Source organism: Macaca fascicularis, chromosome 2 (genome assembly GCF_037993035.2).
Source record: "Macaca fascicularis isolate 582-1 chromosome 2, T2T-MFA8v1.1".
In the NCBI taxonomy this organism is placed as follows: Eukaryota; Metazoa; Chordata; class Mammalia; order Primates; family Cercopithecidae; genus Macaca; species Macaca fascicularis.
Genome location: NC_088376.1, coordinates 52,752,973 through 52,771,401, shown reverse-complemented (window position 1 = coordinate 52,771,401; position 18,429 = coordinate 52,752,973). Strand labels below are relative to the sequence as shown.

General features: G+C 36.2%; 1 protein-coding gene and 1 non-coding gene across 7 annotated transcripts in view; one reads left to right on the top strand and one right to left on the bottom strand.

Moving 5' to 3' along the window:
* RNF13 (ring finger protein 13) overlaps nucleotides 1-18,429 on the bottom strand; it is a 155,793-nt gene that overhangs the window by 22,676 nt on the left and 114,688 nt on the right. For 4 of the 6 annotated variants that reach the window (XM_045385121.3, XM_074031270.1, XM_005546081.5 and 1 more), the window contains exon 8: nucleotides 13,145-13,238. In XM_045385121.3, coding sequence (XP_045241056.1) covers nucleotides 13,145-13,238 — 94 coding nt within the window. Of the gene's footprint in view, nucleotides 1-2,677; nucleotides 2,800-13,144; nucleotides 13,239-14,992; nucleotides 15,058-18,429 lie in introns of those variants that run through there. The other 2 variants (XR_012430798.1, XM_074031271.1) reach the window with 2 other exon arrangements.
* On the top strand, nucleotides 17,258-17,362 carry LOC123572021 (U6 spliceosomal RNA). The gene has a single exon (XR_006696371.1). It is a non-coding gene; the product is annotated as a U6 spliceosomal RNA (small nuclear RNA).

Here is an 18,429-nt window from a genome sequence, read left to right as displayed (position 1 = left end):
GCTAAAGGAAAAAAAAACAAAAAACTGCCAACTGAGAATACTGTCCCCAGCAAAGCTATCCTTCGACCATAAATGAGAGATAATGACTTTTGAAAACAAACAAAAGCTGAAGGAATTCATCTTATAAAAAATGTCAAAGGTAGTCCTTCAGTCTGGAACAAAAGGACACTAATATGCAACAAGAAAATATCTGAAGTTATAAAAGTCATTGGTAAAAGTATACAAATTTAGAATACTCTAATATTGTAACTGTGGTATCTCTAGTATGAAGACTAAATCTACCAAAATAAAAACTACGACTATCTGTTAAAAGTCAGGCAATATAAAAAGATGTAAATTGTGTCAACAAGAGGTCAAAATGTGTGTCAGGGGATGAAATTACAATGTAAAGTTTTTTGTCTTTTTCTTTGTGATCAACACTGAGTTCTCATATATTCAAAATAACTTATAAGATGTTTTTTATAAGCCTCATAGTAACCACAAAGCAAAACACCTATAATAGGAAACACTAAAAATAAACAGCAAGGAATTAAAACATACTACCAGAGAAATCTGCACAATCATAAAGAAAGATGAAAGAGAAAGAAAGAAAAGAAAGTAAAAGAAGGGTCGGGCGCGGTGGCTCACGCTTGTAATCCCAGCACTTTGGGAGGCCAAGACAGGCGGATCACGAGGTCAGGAGATCGAGACCATCCTGGCTAACACAGTGAAACCTCATCTCTACTAAAAAACACAAAAAACTAGCCGGGCATGGTGGCGGGCACCTGTAGTCCCAGCTACTTGAGAGACTGAGGCAGGAGAATGGCGTAAACCCAGGAGGCGGAGCTTGCAGTCAGCTGAGATCCAGCCACTGCACTCCAGCCTGGGTGATAGAGCAAGACTCTGTCTCAAAAAAAAAAAAAAAACAAAAACAAAAACAAAAAAACACAAAGAAAGTAAAAGAAGAGTTACAAAACAACCAGAAAACAAACAACAAAATGACAGGAGTTTTTAAGTTCTCACCTACCAATAATAACACTGTAAATGAACTAAATGTTCTAATTAAAAGACAAAGAGTGATTAAATGAATAGAAAAACAGAACCCAATGATCTGCTGCCGATAAGAAACTCACTTTACCTATAAAGACACATAGACTGAAAGTAAAGGGGTAGAAAAAGATATTCCATGCAATTGGAAAACAAAAAAGAGCAGTAATAGCTATATTTATATCAGATAAACATCAAACACTATAAAAAAAGACAAAAAGCATCACTATATAATGATAACTGACATTTACAGAACACTTCATCCAACTCTGTGAAATATACATTCTTCTCATCAGCACATGGAACATTCCCCAGGACAGATCACATTAGGAGAAAAAACAAGTCTCAGCAAACTCAAAAAAGTCAAAATCATAACAAGTATCTTTTCTGACCACAGCAGAATAAAATTAGATTTTTATTCTTTTTTAAAGAGGAACTTTGGACCAAGTGTGGTGGTTCATGCCTGTAATCCCAGCAATCTGGGAGGCTGACGCAGGCAGATCACTTGAGTCCAGGAGTTCGAGACCAGCCTTGGGCAACATGGTAAAACCTCATCTCTACAAAAAAGTTAGCTGGGTGTGGTCGTACATGCCTGACCGCCTAGCTACTTGGGAGGTTGATACTGCACTGAGCTGAGATTGTGCAACTGCACTCCAGCTTTGGGCAAAAGAGTGAGACACTGTCTCAGAAAAAAAAAGGCGGGGGGGGGACTTTGAAAACTATAAGTATGTGAAAATTAAACACGCTCCTGAATAAAAAAAAAAATGGGTCAATAAATAAATTAAAAAGGAAATATAAAAATTTTTTTGAGCTAATGAAAATGGAAACACAGCACATCAAAATCTATGGGACAAGCAAAAGCAATACTAAGTAGGAAGTTCATAGCAATAAGCACCTCCATCAAAAAAGGAGAAAACCTTCATATAAACAACTGAACCATCCACCTCAAGGAACTAGAAAAACAAGAATAAACAAAATCTAAAATTAGTAGAAAGAAATAATACAGATCAGAGCAGAAATAAAATTCAGACTGAAAAAATACAAAAGATAACTGAAAGAAAAAATTGTTTTTTGAAAAGATAAAGTCAACATACTTTTCGCTAGACTAACGAGAAAAAGAGAAAACACTCAAAGTATAAATGAAACAAAAACATTACAATCAATATACTAGAAATATAATGAATCATTAGAGATTTTATGAATAATTATATGCCAACAAATTAGATAACCTAGAAAAAATGGACAAATTCATAGACATGTAGCACCTATTGAGACTGAACCATAAAGAAAAAGAAAGTCTGAACAGACCAATAGCAAGTAATTAAACTGAAACAGTAATTAAAAGTCTCCCATCAAAGAAAAAGCCCAGGACTAGATGGCTTCACTGCTGAAAACTACCAAACTGGAAAGGAAGAAGTCAAATTAACCTTGTTCACAGACGACATGATTGTATATTTTAAAAACCAAAGAAAACTCTATCAAGAAACTGTTAGAGGCTGGGCATGGTGGCTCACGCCTGTAATCCTAACACTTTGGGAGGCTGGGGCAGGTGGATCACTTGAGGTCAGGAGTTTGAAACCAGACTGGCCAACATGGTGAAACCCCATCTCTACTAAAAATACAAAAATGAGCTGGGCATGGTGGTGGGTACCTGTAGTCCCAGCTACTTGGGAGGCTGAGGCAGGAGAATTGCTTGAACCTGGGAGGCGGAGGTTGCAGTGAGCCGAGATCTTACCACTGCACTCCAGCCTGGGCGACAAAGCTAGACTCCATCTCAAAAAAAAAAAGAACAAAGAAAAAAGAAAAGAAACGTTAGAACTAATAGCAAATTCAGTACAGTTGCAGGATACAAAATCGACATACAAAAATCAGTATCATTTGTATATGCCAACGGCAAACAATCTGAAAAATAAATCAAGAAAGTAATCTCATTTACAATAGCTACTCTGGAGAGTGCAAGCTGTAATCCTTGGTGGCTTCCATGTGGTATCAAGGCTGTAGGTGTGCAGCATTCAAAAGAATACAAGTGGGCTGTGAACCAACCACTTTTGATTAGCATTACTAAAAGAGAGCCAAGTGCTAATATCTAAGACAATTAAAAAAAAAAAAAAAAAGCCTCAAAAGTCAGCCCATCCCATCACAAGCCCAGAGGCCTAGGAGGAAAAAATGGTTTAGTGGGTCAGGCCTGGGGAGCCACTGCCCTGCATCATCTTAAGAGGCTGCTCCCTGCATCCTGGCTCCTCCAGCTCCAGCCTCAGCTCCAAAGGGACCCTGGTACAGTTTGGGGCACTGCTCTGGGGAGCACAAGCTGTAATCCTTGGTGGCTTCCATGTGGTATTAAGGCTGTAGGTGTGCAGTATTCAAAAGAAAAGAATGCTTGCCAGGTTCCAACCTAGATTTCAGAGGATGTATTAGAAAGCCTGGGTCCCAGGCAGAAGTCTGTCACAGGACGTAGCCCCCAGACAGAAACTCTGCTAGTGCAGTATTGAGGGGAAATGTGAGGTTGGATCCCCAACACAGACTCCCTACCAGGACAGTCTAGTGAAGCTATGGAAACTGGGCTGCTACCGTCCAGACCCAAGAAGGGTAGAGCCACCAGAAGCTTGCACCCTCAGCATTGAAAAGGCATAGACACCAGACTCCAACCTGTGAGAGCCATGGGGATGGAGCTTCCCAAGGCCGTGGGAGCCCACCCCTTGCACCAGTGTCCTTGGATGTGGGACACAGAGTCAAAGATTATGTTGGAGCTTTAAAGTTTAATGTCTGCCCTGCTAGGTTTCAGACCTGTGTGGGGCCTATTTCCCTTTCTTTTGGCCAATTCCTCCCTTTTGGAATGGGAATGTTTACCTAATACCTGCACCACCATTGTATCTTGGAAGTTAAGAATTTGTTTTTGATTTTACGGGCTAATAGGTGGAAGGAAATGTGTCTTGAGTCTCAGATGAGACTTTAGACTTTGGATTTTTGAGTTGATGCCAGAATGAGTTACGACTTTGGATACTATTGGGAAGAGATGACTGTATTGTACGATGCAAGAGGAACATGTGATGTGGTGGGAGAAAGGGGACCACCCGTGCACTGCTGGTGGGAATATAAATTAGTATGGCTACTAGGGAAAACAGTATTGAGGTTCCTCAAAAAAGTAAAAATGAAACTACCATATGACCCAGCAATCCCATTGCTGGATATGTGTCCAAAAGAAAGGAAAATTAGTATATTGAAGAGATACTTGTACTTCCATGTTTACTGCAGCACTATTCACAATAGCCAAGATATGGAATCAACCTAAGTATCTATCAATGGATGAATGGATAAAGAAAATGTGGTATATACACACAATGGAATACTATTCAGCCATAAAAAAATAAAACCCTGTTATTTGCAGCAACATGGATGGAACTAGAGGACATGATGCCAAGTGACAGAAGCCAAGCCCAGAAAGACAAATATCCCATGTTCTCACTCGTAGGTGGGAACTAAGAAAACTGATCTGATGGAGGTAGAGAGCAAACTAGTGGTTACCAGATGCTGGGAAGGGTGGAAGCGGGTAGTGAAGAGAGGTTGGCTACTGGGTACAGAAACAGTTAGAAGGAATAAGTTTTAGTTTTTGATAGTATGGTGAGGCAACTATAGTTAACAGTAAAGTTATATATTTCAAATAGCTAGATGAGAAGCTTTGAATTATTCCCAACACATACACAAAAATGATCATTGCTTGGGGTGATGAATATCCCAATTATCCTGATTTGATCATTACATATTGTATGCATGTATCAAAATATAACATGTATGCCATAAATATGTACAACTATTACATATAACTAAAAAATTGTAAAATGCAATGAAAGCAGTGCAGGGAAATTTATAGCACTGAATATATATATTAGAAAAGAAGATGTCTGCTTCTCCTTTGCCTTCCACCATGATTATAAGTTTCCTAAGGCTTCTCCAGCAATATGGAACTGTGAGTAAATTAAACCTTTCATTTATAAATTACCCAGTCCTGGGTATTTCCTATAGTAGTGTGAGAACAGGCTAATACAATCTGCTCTATAGGAAATCCCCAAGAATCCACAAGAAAGCTACCAGCGCTATATACAAATTCATCAAACTTGTAGGTTGTAAGATCAATGCATAAAAATCAGTTGTGTTTCTCCATATCAGCAATGAACAATCCATAAAAGAAATTTAGAAAGGAATTCTATTCATAATAGTATCTAAAATAATAAAATACCTAGAAATAAATCTAAGGAGATTAAAGACTTATAGACTGAAAATTACATGACACTCCTGAAGGAAATTAAAGAAGACATCAATAAATGGAAAAGCATCCCATATTCATGGATTGGAAGACTTAATATTGTTAAGATGTCAAGACTACCCAAAGCAATCTACAAATTTATCACAATCCCTATCAAAATTCTAATAACTTTTTTGCAAAAATAGAAAGTTCTATCCTCAAATTATTCTCAAGTTATTATGGAATTGCAAAGGACCCTGAATAGCTAAAATACTGAAAAAGAACAACAAATGTAGAGGACTCACAATTCTTAGTTTCAAAACTTACTACAAAACTAGAGTAATCAAAATAGTGTGGGACTCGCATAAGGATAATCATATAGACCAAAGGAATGTACCTGACAGTCCATAAATAAAATCATACATCTATGGCCAATTTATTTTTGATGAGAGTGCCAAGATATTCAATGAGAAAACAGTCTCTTCAACAAATGGTGCTGGGATAACTGGATTTCCACATACAAAAAAATAAGCCGGGAGCCCTACCTCATATTTACTATATATAAAAATGAACTCTAAATTGATAAAAGACCTAAATATAAGCTAAAACCATAAAACTTTGAAGAAAACATAGGGGTAAATCTTTATGATCTTGGATTTAGCAATGTATTCTTAGATATGACATCATAAGGTAAACTGGACTTAATCAAAATTTAAACTTTTCATTTCTGCAAAAAAGTTCTTGGAATTTTGATAGGAATTGTGCTGAATTTGTAGAATGCTTTGGGTAGTCTTGATATCTTAACAATATTAAGTCTTCCAATCCATGAATGTGGGATGCTTTTCCATTTATTGAGGTCTTCTTTAATTTCCTTCATAAGCAAAAAAAAAAAAAAAAAAGTTTTTGCTTATGCTTCATATCATAAGCAAAAAAAAGAAAAAAGGTAAATTGGACTATATCAAAATTTGAAACTTCTGTACATAAAAGGACATTATCAAGAAAGTGACAACTGACAAGAATGTGAAAAAATATTTGCAAATCATGTTATCTAGAATATACAAAGAACTCCAATAACTCAAGAACAAAATGATAAACCACCCCAATTGAAAATGAGCAAAGTACTTGAACAGACAATTTGCCCAAGGAAATATACAAGTAGACAATAAGCACAAGAAAAGATGCTCAACATCATTAGTCAGTAGGGAAAGGCAAATAAAACCACATTAAGGTACCACTTCATACCCATTAGGATAGCTATATTAAAACAAAAGAACAGAATACAGCAAGTGTTGACAAGGATGTGGCGAAATATGAACCCTTGAGCACTGCTGCTGGGAATGTAAAACAGTACAGTAAGTGTGGAAGACAGTATCCAGGTTCCTCATAAAGTTACACAATATCACTCCTTGGTATATACCCAAAATAATTGAATCCATGGACTCAAACAGATACTTTTTTATCAATGTTCATTGCAGCATTATTTACAATAGCCAAAAGGTGTAACCAACTCCTATTCACTAATAGATAAATAAATAAACAAAATGTAAAAATACACAACAGACTATTATTCAGCCAGAAAAAGTAAAGACATTCTGATATATGCTACAACATGGATAATCCTTGAAAACATTATGGTAAGTGAAATAAGTCAGAAACAGGACAAATATCAGGCAATTCCACTTACGTGATGTACCTACATAGTCAAATTCAGAGACAGTAAGTAGAATGGTAGATGCCAGTGGCTAAGGGGAAGCGGAAATGGGGAGTTACTATTTAACTGGTACAGAATTTCAGTTTGGGAAGATAAAGAGGTCTGGAGATGGATGGTGGTGATGGTTGCATAACAATGTGAAGGTACTTTAAAATGATTAAAATGATAAATTTTATGCTGTGTGTATTCTGCTACAATAAAAAATATAATCTTTTTTTTTGTGCATATACTTGGAGGTGGGGTGGCCATGGCAAGTCAATTTTTACCTTTAAGTGGAAAGGCAAAGTGTTAAACATAGGTAAACACTATTGAAAAAACCAAAGTGGGAAGACTAGCTCTATCAGGTCTTACCATAAACCTACTGTAACTGAAACAGTGTGATACTGATACATGGTTAAACAATAAAACCAAGAGAAATCCAGAAACAAACCCACACATATCTGGACCTTAATTTACATCAGAGGTGACACTGTAGAACAGTGTATTTTCAATAATTAGCTCTGGAACAACTGGATACCCTTATATAAAATATCAAACTGGAAAAAAAATTGGACTCCAATTTTACACAATCAATTCATGTGGATTAAACACAAAAGACAAAAATACAAAGCTTTCAGAAGGTAATATAAAATAACATCTGTATGATCTTGGGATACAAAATGTTCTTTAAAAACATGGAAGAGGCTGGGCGCGGTGGCTCATGCCTGTAATCCCAGCACTTTGGGAGGCCAAGGTGGGAGGATCATGAGGTCAGGAGATCGAGATCATCCTGGCTAACATGGCGAAACCCTGTCTCTACTAAAAATACAAAAAATGAGCCAGGCATGGTGGCGGGTGCATGTAGTCCCAGCTACTCAGGAGGGCGAGGCAAGAGAATAGTGTGAACTTGGCAGGCAGAGCTTGCAGTGAGCCGAGATCGCGCCACTCCACTCCAGCCTGGGGGACAGAGCGAGACTCCGTCTCAAAAAAAAAAAAATCAAATCAAAACAAAACAAAACAAAAATAGAAGAACACTACCATGAAAATCAAGAATTTTGGTCCATAAACTAGAAAAAGACAGTTAAAACACACAAAATTATTGAAGAACTAAATTGCCATACACTACACTTTCAGAGGGGCTTGTAGGAACATATAAAGAATTTTTCCCACATATGGAACAGACACATGGGCATATATCATGAAAGGTACTTCGTGAAAGTGAAAATCCAACTGGCAAATAATGTGAACAGATATTTAACCTCATTGCAAGAAGGGAAATAAAAAGTAAAACAGCAATGAGTTATAAACTCACCAGAATGGCTAAGATTTAAAAGTCCTTTTAAGATTTAAAAGTCCAGTACAAAGTATTGGATAAATACATGGAACAACAAGAACTCCTATACACTGTTGGTGAGAGTAGAAACTGGTACCATCCATCCCTTTGGAAATGATTTTGCATTATCCAATAAAATTGAAAATAGGTATATACTATGATCAAATTAATCTACTTCTAGGTATATATACTAAAGAAATTCATGGACATATGCAACAGGATATATGTACAAGTATATTCTCAAAAGTATGGTTTATAATAGCCCTAAACTGAAAAAAAATGAACATCAATTAACAGTAAAGTGGATAAGTAAAATCTTTAAAAGACGGAATGAAAGTAAATGAACTATACCTACATGCAATAAAGTGTATAAATTTCATTAAAAAATTAATAAGAGGTAAGAAAAATATAATTCAAAAATAGGCAAAATTAAGCCAACTGTTTAGGTATGCATTCATATGTGGTACAACTTGAGAAAGGCAGTGAAATTATCATAAGCCAGGATAGTCATTACCTCCAGAGGACAAAAAAGGATTATTTATCTAGAAGGGAACATAATAGCTCCTAGGGTGGTAGTAATGTTCTATCTCTTGAACTGGATGGTTCTAGAAATATGTATCCTACATACTCTTCTGTATAAATGTTATACTTCACATTTTGAAAAAAGTGATGATAAACACCACTCCATAGAGAAAAACAGTTATGCTGATGGGTTCCTAATGGGTTCAGGCTGCCAAGCAACCATATTATATTTCCCTAGTCCACTCCTCCTCCTACTCTCCTGGAATAACAGTATTTTATACCTCTGTTCTTAAAAGCTCCAATACCTCCTCCTCTGTCCTCACCCTCAGTTGGTGATTTCCTAAGTAACTGAGAGAAATGAAAGCAAAGAACATTTCCACAGACACACCACTACAAATACCCACCTATTGTGATTTTTCACCCACATATTCTACTTTCCCTTAGCTCAAGTCTCTATGATACTACCTAAGGCCAGTCCGCCTTTTTGTGCAAGAGATCCAATCTCCTCTTGCCTTCTCAAGAACATTACAGGAACTCTCCCATCTGTCACCTGTATCATCAATTTCCTTTAGCAAACAAACATGCTGTTATTTCTTGACTCAACTTCCCCCACCAGCTATGACCCCATTTCTTTGCTCCTTTTTTTAGTTAAACTTCTTTAAAAAATTATCTCCAATTCTGCTCTTTCCATTCTTTCTTAAATCTACCACAATCAGATTTTTGGCCTGACCACTCTGTCAACTGCTCATCAAGATCATCAATAGTCTCTAATGGTTAATACTGAGCTCTCATTTTACGTATGTTCAGGAGCACTGACACAGGTTAGCATTCCTTGCTCCCTGATAGATTTGCATCACTGGGTTTCTGGTAAATCATGCTCTCCTGATTTTCTTCCTGTGTAATTGGTCACACCTTCTCAGTTTCCACTGCTGCCACTTCTGATTCCTCTTCTACTTAATGATGGTATGCCCCTCAGTGTCTTTGGTATTCTTCTATCTGTACTCACTCTCTTGGTAATCTCATCCAGTCTAATGATTTAAATGTATTTTCGTGCCAGTATTTCCAGTTCAGACCTCTGTCTTAAACTCCAGACTCATTTCTAACATCTAATAGACATCTGAAATTCCATTATGTTCAATACCAACCTTCCAATTTCCCTGCTAAAACCTGCTCTTTCATACATTAACCATCCTTATTTCTATTTAAGGACTTTCCTTAAATAGAGAGACCATCCATTTTGTTGTTCAGACCAAAAAATCTGGAGTCATCCTTGTCTCCTCTCCCAATATCTAGTCCATCAGTAAATTCAGTATATTCCATCTCCAGATATAGCCAGGATTTGAAGATTTCTTCTCCTCCACTGATAATCAGCCCAAGCCACATTTATATCACACCTGAATTACTACAATAACTTTCCTGTCTGTTCTCTCTGTCTACACCCTTTGCCCTCTAATAACCTATTCTTAATATGCCAGCAGAAGGATCCTTTTAACAGTTAACTGAGACATTCTCTCTCTCCTCTGTTCAAAATCCTACTATAGCTACCCATCTTACTCAGAGGAAAAGCCAATGACATGCATTCCCTTTAAACCCAGGACAACATCACCATTTTTTAAACTTTTTTTTTTTTTTGAGAAGGAGTCTTGCTCTGTCACCAAGCTAGATTGCAGTGGAGTGATCTTGGCTCACTGCAACCTCTGCCTCCCAGGTTCAAGTGATTCCCCTGCCTCAGCCTCCTGAGTAGCTGGTACTATGGCTAATTTTTTTGTATTTTAGTAGAGACGGGATTTCACCATGTTAGCCAGGATGGTCTCGATCTCCTGACCTCGTGATCCGTCTAGTGATTCCCCTGCCTCAGCCTCCTGAGTAGCTGGTACTATGGCTAATTTTTTTGTATTTTAGTAGAGATGGGGTTTCACCATGTTGGCCAGGATGGTCTCGATCTCCTGACCTTGTGATCCGTCTGCCTCGGACTCCCTAAGTGCTGGGATTACAGGTGTGAGTCACCGTGCCCAGCCTTTTTAAACATATTTTTAACACACAAAATGAAGCCTAAAAAAGTAATTCCTAATCTTCAAACTAGTTCTGGTCTATGTAGAAATCTTAATTAATCCAAGCTGGGCCCAGGGGCACATGCCTATAGTCTTAGTTACATGAGAAGCTGAGGTGGGATGATCATTTGAGCCCAGGAGTTCAAGCTCAGGCTCAGCAACACAGTGAGATGAGACCCCATCTCTTAAAAACAAAACAAAACAAAAAAACTATTAACTAATCCACACTGTATAATGATAATGTAAATCACTGTATAATGATAAGGTAAATGTAAAATGCAGTGCATTTTTAGAAATGTCTATTCATTATTTTAACATGATGTTCTTTTTCCTACTTTTTTGTTAAGTGTTCTGTTTTTTAAACGTTAATGTTAAATGGCAGGTTTATAAAACATTTTATTATTTGAAAAATAAAAATGTGGCAGAACTATGTTTTATTGTCTTTTTCTCTATTTTCTCCCTCCACTCCCTACACTTTTTCACTGCTGAATTAAAAAACAGAATACTTTTACTGGTATATGAAAATGAAGTCTGGGTTATGGTATATGAAAATGAAGTCTGGGTATTATCAGATATCTACTTGATAAATCCCAGCCAAAAGGATTTATCAAGTAGATACCTGCACTAAAAGGTCACTAAACCACAGAGAAACTATACTATAGGGGAAACTTACATTGGCTATGGTATTATAGTCACACCTCTCCTGTAGTTCTGTCAAAACTGGCTATGTGATATTAAAATTCCTAATGTCCCTGACCCTATTTTTCCTCATCTATAAAGGGAAAATGATAATAGTATACAGTTCATAAAAGTATGAAAATTAAGATGATATATATAAGTGATGATATATAACAGCTACCTATGTGTTTAATTAATACAACACTATACAGTGTTATATCATGGGAGACAGAATAGGAGGAAGGTAAGTGGGAGTAGTCCACCTGGTGCAGAAAAATATTTTATCCACTGACATTGTTAAGAACTAATGGCACATGGTGATAATATTTATAAGCATTTTGGTTAGTTTAATTATTGTTTTTAAATTCTCTGCAGACTGTGCATCCCTTTCCTGCCTTCACCAGGTCATCACAGCAAAAGATCATCTCTCACATTCATTCTTAACTGAAAGTCTACTTAGCGTTAGGCAGAGTTTATGGTAGGGAGACAGAAGGTAGAACAAGAGTATAGTCTTAAAAAGTCAGAAAACAGGCCGGGCACAGTGGCTTACACCTGCAATCCCAGCACTTTGGTAGGCTGAGGTGGGTGAATCACGAGGGGAGTCCAAGACGAGCCTGGCCAAGATGGTGAAACCCCGTCTCTACTAAAAATACAAACATTAGCCGGGTGCAGTGGCAGGGACCTATAATCCCAGCTACTCGGGAGGCTGAAGCAGGAGAATCGCTTGAACCTGGGGGGTGGAGGCTGCAGTGAGCCAAGACTGTGCGACTGTACTCCAGCCTGGGTGGTGACAGAGTGAGACTCCATCTCAAAAAAAAACAAAAAACAAAAACAGGAAAAAACAGATGCTGGAGAGGATGTGGAGAAATAGAAATCTGTTGTTTTCTCAGGAAACAACAGATGCTGAAGAGTATGTGGAGAAATAGGAATGCTTTTACACTGTTGGTGGGTGTGCAAATTAGTTCAACCATTGTGGAAGACAGTGTGGCAATTTCTCAAGGATCTAGAACCAGAAATACCATTTGATCCAGCAATTCCATTCGTGGGTATATACCCAAAGGATTATAAACCATGTTACTATAGCACTATTCACAATAGCAAAGACTTGGAACCAACCCAAATGTCCATCAATACTAGACTGGATAAAGAAAATGTGGCACATATACACCATGGAATACTATGCAGCCATAAAAAAAAAGATGAGGTCATGTCCTTTGCAGGGACATGGATGAAGCTGGAAACCATCATTCTCAGCAAAATACCACGAGGACAGAAAACCAAACACTGCATTTTCTCACTCTTAAGTGGAAGGTGACCAATGAGAACACATGGACACAGGGAGGGGAACATCACATACCAGGGCCTGTTGAGGGGTGGGGGGCTAAGGGAGGGATAGCGTTAGGAGAAATACCTAATGTAAATGATGTTGATGGGTGCAGCAAACCAACATGGCACATGTATACCTATGTAACAAACCTGCACGTTGTGCACGTGTACCCTAGAATTTAAAGTGTAATAATTTAAAAAAAAATTTTTTTAAAGAGTATAGTCATCCTGCAGTCTTAAATAAACTAAAGATAATTATTTAGAAAACAAATACTTACCTTTCTTGAATTTATGTACAGGAAGTTTCTTAAGTTGATCTTTACGAAGTCTGTTTCTTCTAGCTCTATGTCTATCCTGAACAAATTTTGTGATCTAAAAATAAAAGAGTAAAAAAAGGAGTCAGATATTAAATGTGCAAATAGAAAGTGACCATTAAAATAACAAATATCTTTTAAGTTTCTGGATAGCTACTGCAAATCAATTCAATTCATTTAAATTCGAACTGCAGTAGTATTATTAATTAAAGCATTAAATCGTATTAGTGATTAGTTAACCCATAAATTACCCCTTGAAGTTTTTATTAATTGATCTTGATTACCTTTGATTTACTGACAGAGACATTATAAAAAACATACAACTGTTTGCCTGCAAAAATACAAATGGTAAACTATAGATTTTATAAAGACTCCAATGGGTTAAAAAAAAAAAAAAAGAATGGGGGCCGGGCGTGGTGGCTCACGTCTGTAATCCCAGCATTTTGGGAGGCCAAAGCAGGCGGATCATGAGGTCAGGAGATCGAGACCATCCTGGCTAACACAGTGAAACCCCATCTCTACTAAAAATACAAAAAATTATCCAGGCGCGGCAGCAGGCACCTGTAGTCCCAGCTACTCGGGAGGCTGAGGCAGGAGAATGGCGTGAACCCGGGAGGCAGAGCTTGCAGTGAGCCGAGATAGTGCCACTGCAGTCTGGCCTGAGTGACAGAGCGAGACTCCATCTCAAAATAAACAAATAAATAAATAAATAAGCGAGACTCCATCTCAAAATAAATAAATAAATAAATAAATAAATAAATAAAATAAAAATAAAAATTAATGGGAAGGTTGATATTCCTATATATTACAAACTAATAAAAATTTCAAACATACACTTATTAGTTACTGCAGAATAATGGGCAGAAATAATGCAGAACACCTTCACTACAAATATTCAGAAATGCTGGATAAAATATACAAAATATTTTAAACTATAAATTGCTATGCTTGCAAAAATAAAAAGGAAGTACACAGGGCCAAAAACCAAATACCAAAACACCCTTTGCAAAGGAAAAATATGAATGTCAAATTTAAGAACTTCTCTGCTCAAAAGGCACTGTTAAAAAAATAAAAGACAACTGAAGCGGGAGGATTGTTTGAGGCCAGGAGATCAAGACCAGCCTGGGCAACATAGTGAGACCCTATCTCTAAAAAGAAAAAAATTAGCCTGGTGCAGTGCCGTGTGCCTGTAGTTTCCAGCTACTTCGGGGGCTGAAGTGTGAGAATCATTTGAGTCCAGGATGTCAAGTCTGCAGTGATTTATGTTTGTGCTACTGTACTCCAGCCTGGGCAACAGAGTGAGAGCCTGTCTCCAAAACATAAATAAATAAATGAATACATAAATAAAATTTAAAAATTAAAAATAAAGATGAGCCACAGACTGAAATATTTGCAAATTGTATACACAAGGGATTTGTATCCAGAATATATATAAAAAACTCTCAAAGCTCAATAATAAGAAAACAAGTTACCCAACAGAAAAAATGGACAAAATATTTGAAGATACTTCACCATACAAGACATACAAACAGCAAATAAGCTCTTGAAGAGATGTGCAAAGTCAGCAGTCAACAGGAAAACAAAAATTCAAATCACAAATACTATAATACAATACACCTATACGGTGACTAAAATGTAAAAGACTGACTACACCAAGTGTTGGCATGGAAGTGGAGGAACTGGGACTCTCATACACTTCTGGTGGGATTGTAAAATGGTACAACGACTTTGGAAAAGAGCTTGGCAATTTCTTATGAATCTAAACACACACTTATCCTGTGACCCAACTGTCCCACTCCTAGATATACTTACCCAATGGAAATGAAAGCATATTTCCATACAACAAATGTCCATGTCAGCTTTATTTGTAAAAGCCAAAAACTAGAAACAACCCAAATGTTGATCAATAGGTAAATGAGTAAACAAATCATGGTATATTTACACAATGGAATACATCTCAGCAATAAAAAGGAATGAATAATCCATGTACTCAATAACATATATAAATCTCAAAATAATTATGGTGACAGAAAGAAGACAGACACAAAAGAGTACAGACTTTATGATTCCATTTATACAAAGCTGTAGAAAATGCAAAGCAATCTATAGTGACTAAAATCAGATTTGTAGTTGCCTGGGCATGGAGAAGGGTGGCGAGGGGAGGATGAAGGAAAAGTTGAAAGGCACAGAAGGAAGGCATTGCCAAACTTTTTAGGGTGGTTAATATTTCATTATCTTGATTGTGGTGGTGGTGGTTTCACAGGTATATACATACATATCTGTTACATATGTGTATGATATGTGTGATACATATGTGATATACATATGCAAATGTGATATATATATGCATATAAACCTATGTCAAAACTTACCAAAGTGTACAATTTAAATATGTGTAATTTATTATATCAAATCATACCTCCATAAATTTTTTTAAAGTTTAATGGTAACCACTAAAAGAGCAATATAATGCAAATTTTCATATCAATAGGGAAAAGAAAGTAAAAGTTATTAATGCAAATTTACACAGAAGAAAAAACAGAATAAAAAGTAAACAACAGAAATTAATCCAAATACATATGTGATCACAATATATGTTAAGTGGATTAAATTCACCAGTATTTAAAGGGAGTATATCACATTGTATAAGAAAAAAATTCCAATCATATGCTATTTACAAGACACAAGATAAAAACTGAATGATACATTAGGACAAAAATAAAAGTAAAAAATAAAGGGATAGGACCAGGTGCAGTGGCTCACACCTGTAACTCCAGTGCTTTGGGAGGCCAAGGCTGAAGGACTGCTTGAGCCCAGGAGTTTGAGACTAGCCTAGGCAACACAGAGAGGCCCCATTTCTACAAAAAAAAATATAAAAACAATTAGCTGGGCATGGTGATGTGCGCCTCTAGTCCCAGCTACTTGGGAGGCTGAGGTGGGAGGATCACTTGAGGTTATAGTGAGCTATGATTGTGCCACTGCACTCCAGCCTGGGTGACAGAGCAAGATCCTGCATAAAATAACCAAATTAACATAAAAAATAAAATAAAGGGATAAAGATCTATTAAGCAAAAGAAGCCTAGAATATCAAGCAAAATAGAACTTAAGGAAAAAAGCATCATTAGGAGAGTCATGACAACAATAAAAACAACACCTTATCTAGAAACAAAAGAGTGAAATACATACATTCACAAGCTCAGCAACTTATAGCGTAAGCACACAAAAAATTGTTAAGACTATAGATCTGTGCTGTCCAATTTTGGTAACCACCAAGTACATGTGACTACTGAGCACTTGAAACATAGATAGTCTGAATTGGGATGCGCTGTAAGTATAAAGTAGACACCAGATTATGAAGACACTGTACAAAAAGAATGTAAAAATATCATATATTTGTATTAATTGAATGTTGTTATATATTTTAGATTTATTGGGTTAAATATAGTATTAAAATTAATCTCATCTGTTTTCTTTTTTTAACCTTTTAAATTTGGCTACTAGAAAATTTAAAATTATAATAAAATGTGGCTCATAAGATTGTTCTATTCTTAGCACAGCTTCAGAAAATAGAAAAGAACGCAGAAAATTATTAACGATTGTGGTGATGGTTGCATAATTCTGCAAATAAAATTATTGAATTGTGCATTTAAATGAGTTAATTTTTATGTTAATTATATCTCAATAAAACTGTTAAAAAATTAGACAAAACAAATTCACAAGTTCGAACTAATGAACACAGAACTGCCCTTCGTGTCTTTTCACACACAGGGAATGTTTACAAAATTTAATCAGAAAACCATGCCACAAAGAATCCATAACATACAATGTTTTCTTACCTCAACACAACTGAATTAGAAATCAATAGGAAAAAAATACATATTTTGGAAATGTAAAACTGTACTGAAATAATTTATAAGTCACAGAACAAATCGTAATGAATATCTACTTTTCTGAGGGGGTGTTATAATCAGCATGCCACCTAGATTCTAAATAACTTGAGAAATAAGACCATGAACTGCCAGAAGGAGGAAGGTGAAACAACTAACTCACTGGAGAGAGAAACAGAACTTTTTGTACTTGTTTCAGCAACACATATACTAAAATTGGAATGATACAGAGAAGATTAGCATGACCCCCGTGCGGTGCAAGAAACATAATTTTTTAATTGAGCAATAGAATTAGGTTGCCTTAGCCACTCAGATATAGACAAACACAACTTTGGAATGAGGTAGGCCTTCCCTTCACCCTGTCGCAGAATTGCAGAACCAGCCCTAACCCTGGAGGAGCTGAATCAACATCTATGTCCCAAAGTCAGGTTAATAACAAAACAAAGATGGTGGAGCTGAGCCAAGTGTGCCCAATTTATTCTTCCTAACTATGCCACACAGATAAGACACTTTATCTCCTCTAAGGTGGAAAGAGTAAATGGGCAGAGAAGGGCTAAGAGTTATAGTAACTGAGTTCCCCCTTCATACGGATTGAAACATTAAGAGTGATAAAGAAACATCCTACATTAAAATGAAAAACTTTTAAATTTAAGTCGAATGAAAACAAGAATTTTCCTTATCAAAAGTTGTGGGTTTCAGCTATAGTTATTGTTGTAGAAAAATTTATAACCTAAATGCATATACTAGAAAAAAAAAATAAGCATTTGGCTGAATAAAGTAGAAAAAGAAAAGCCATACAACCAGACAAGGTAGAAGAAAGAAAATAAGAACAAAAATTCATGATAAAGATAAAGAAAGTAAAGAATTTAGCATTAAGTTCTACCAAAATGTAAGCGGCTTAACATCGGGGATTTTTACCGATTTTGTTTACTGATGAATCTGTAGACCCTTGAACAGTGCCTAGTTCACCATAGGTACAGAATAAATATTTATTGAATGAAAACCTACTTCTATGAAAGACTAATAAGGCAATAATTTCTGACAACATTGTGAAAGGCACAGATGGATATGAATAAAGATAACTTATTCCACAAATAGTAGAAATTCTCTTTAAATTGTTATTTGAATATATGAATATTATAAATCACTTTATTCCACTACACTTGAAAACCGGAAATTTCTTAGAAATACAATTTAGTAGGAACTGGAAAACCATCTGAATATCTATATAACTATGAAAAAGTCACTAGACCTAGATGATTTTATAGGCATCCTCTACAAAAATGTCAAGTAATAGATAACCCAAATTTTCTTTAAAAAAAAAAAAAAAACTATTTTAGAAAGTAAGAGAAAGCTTTAGTT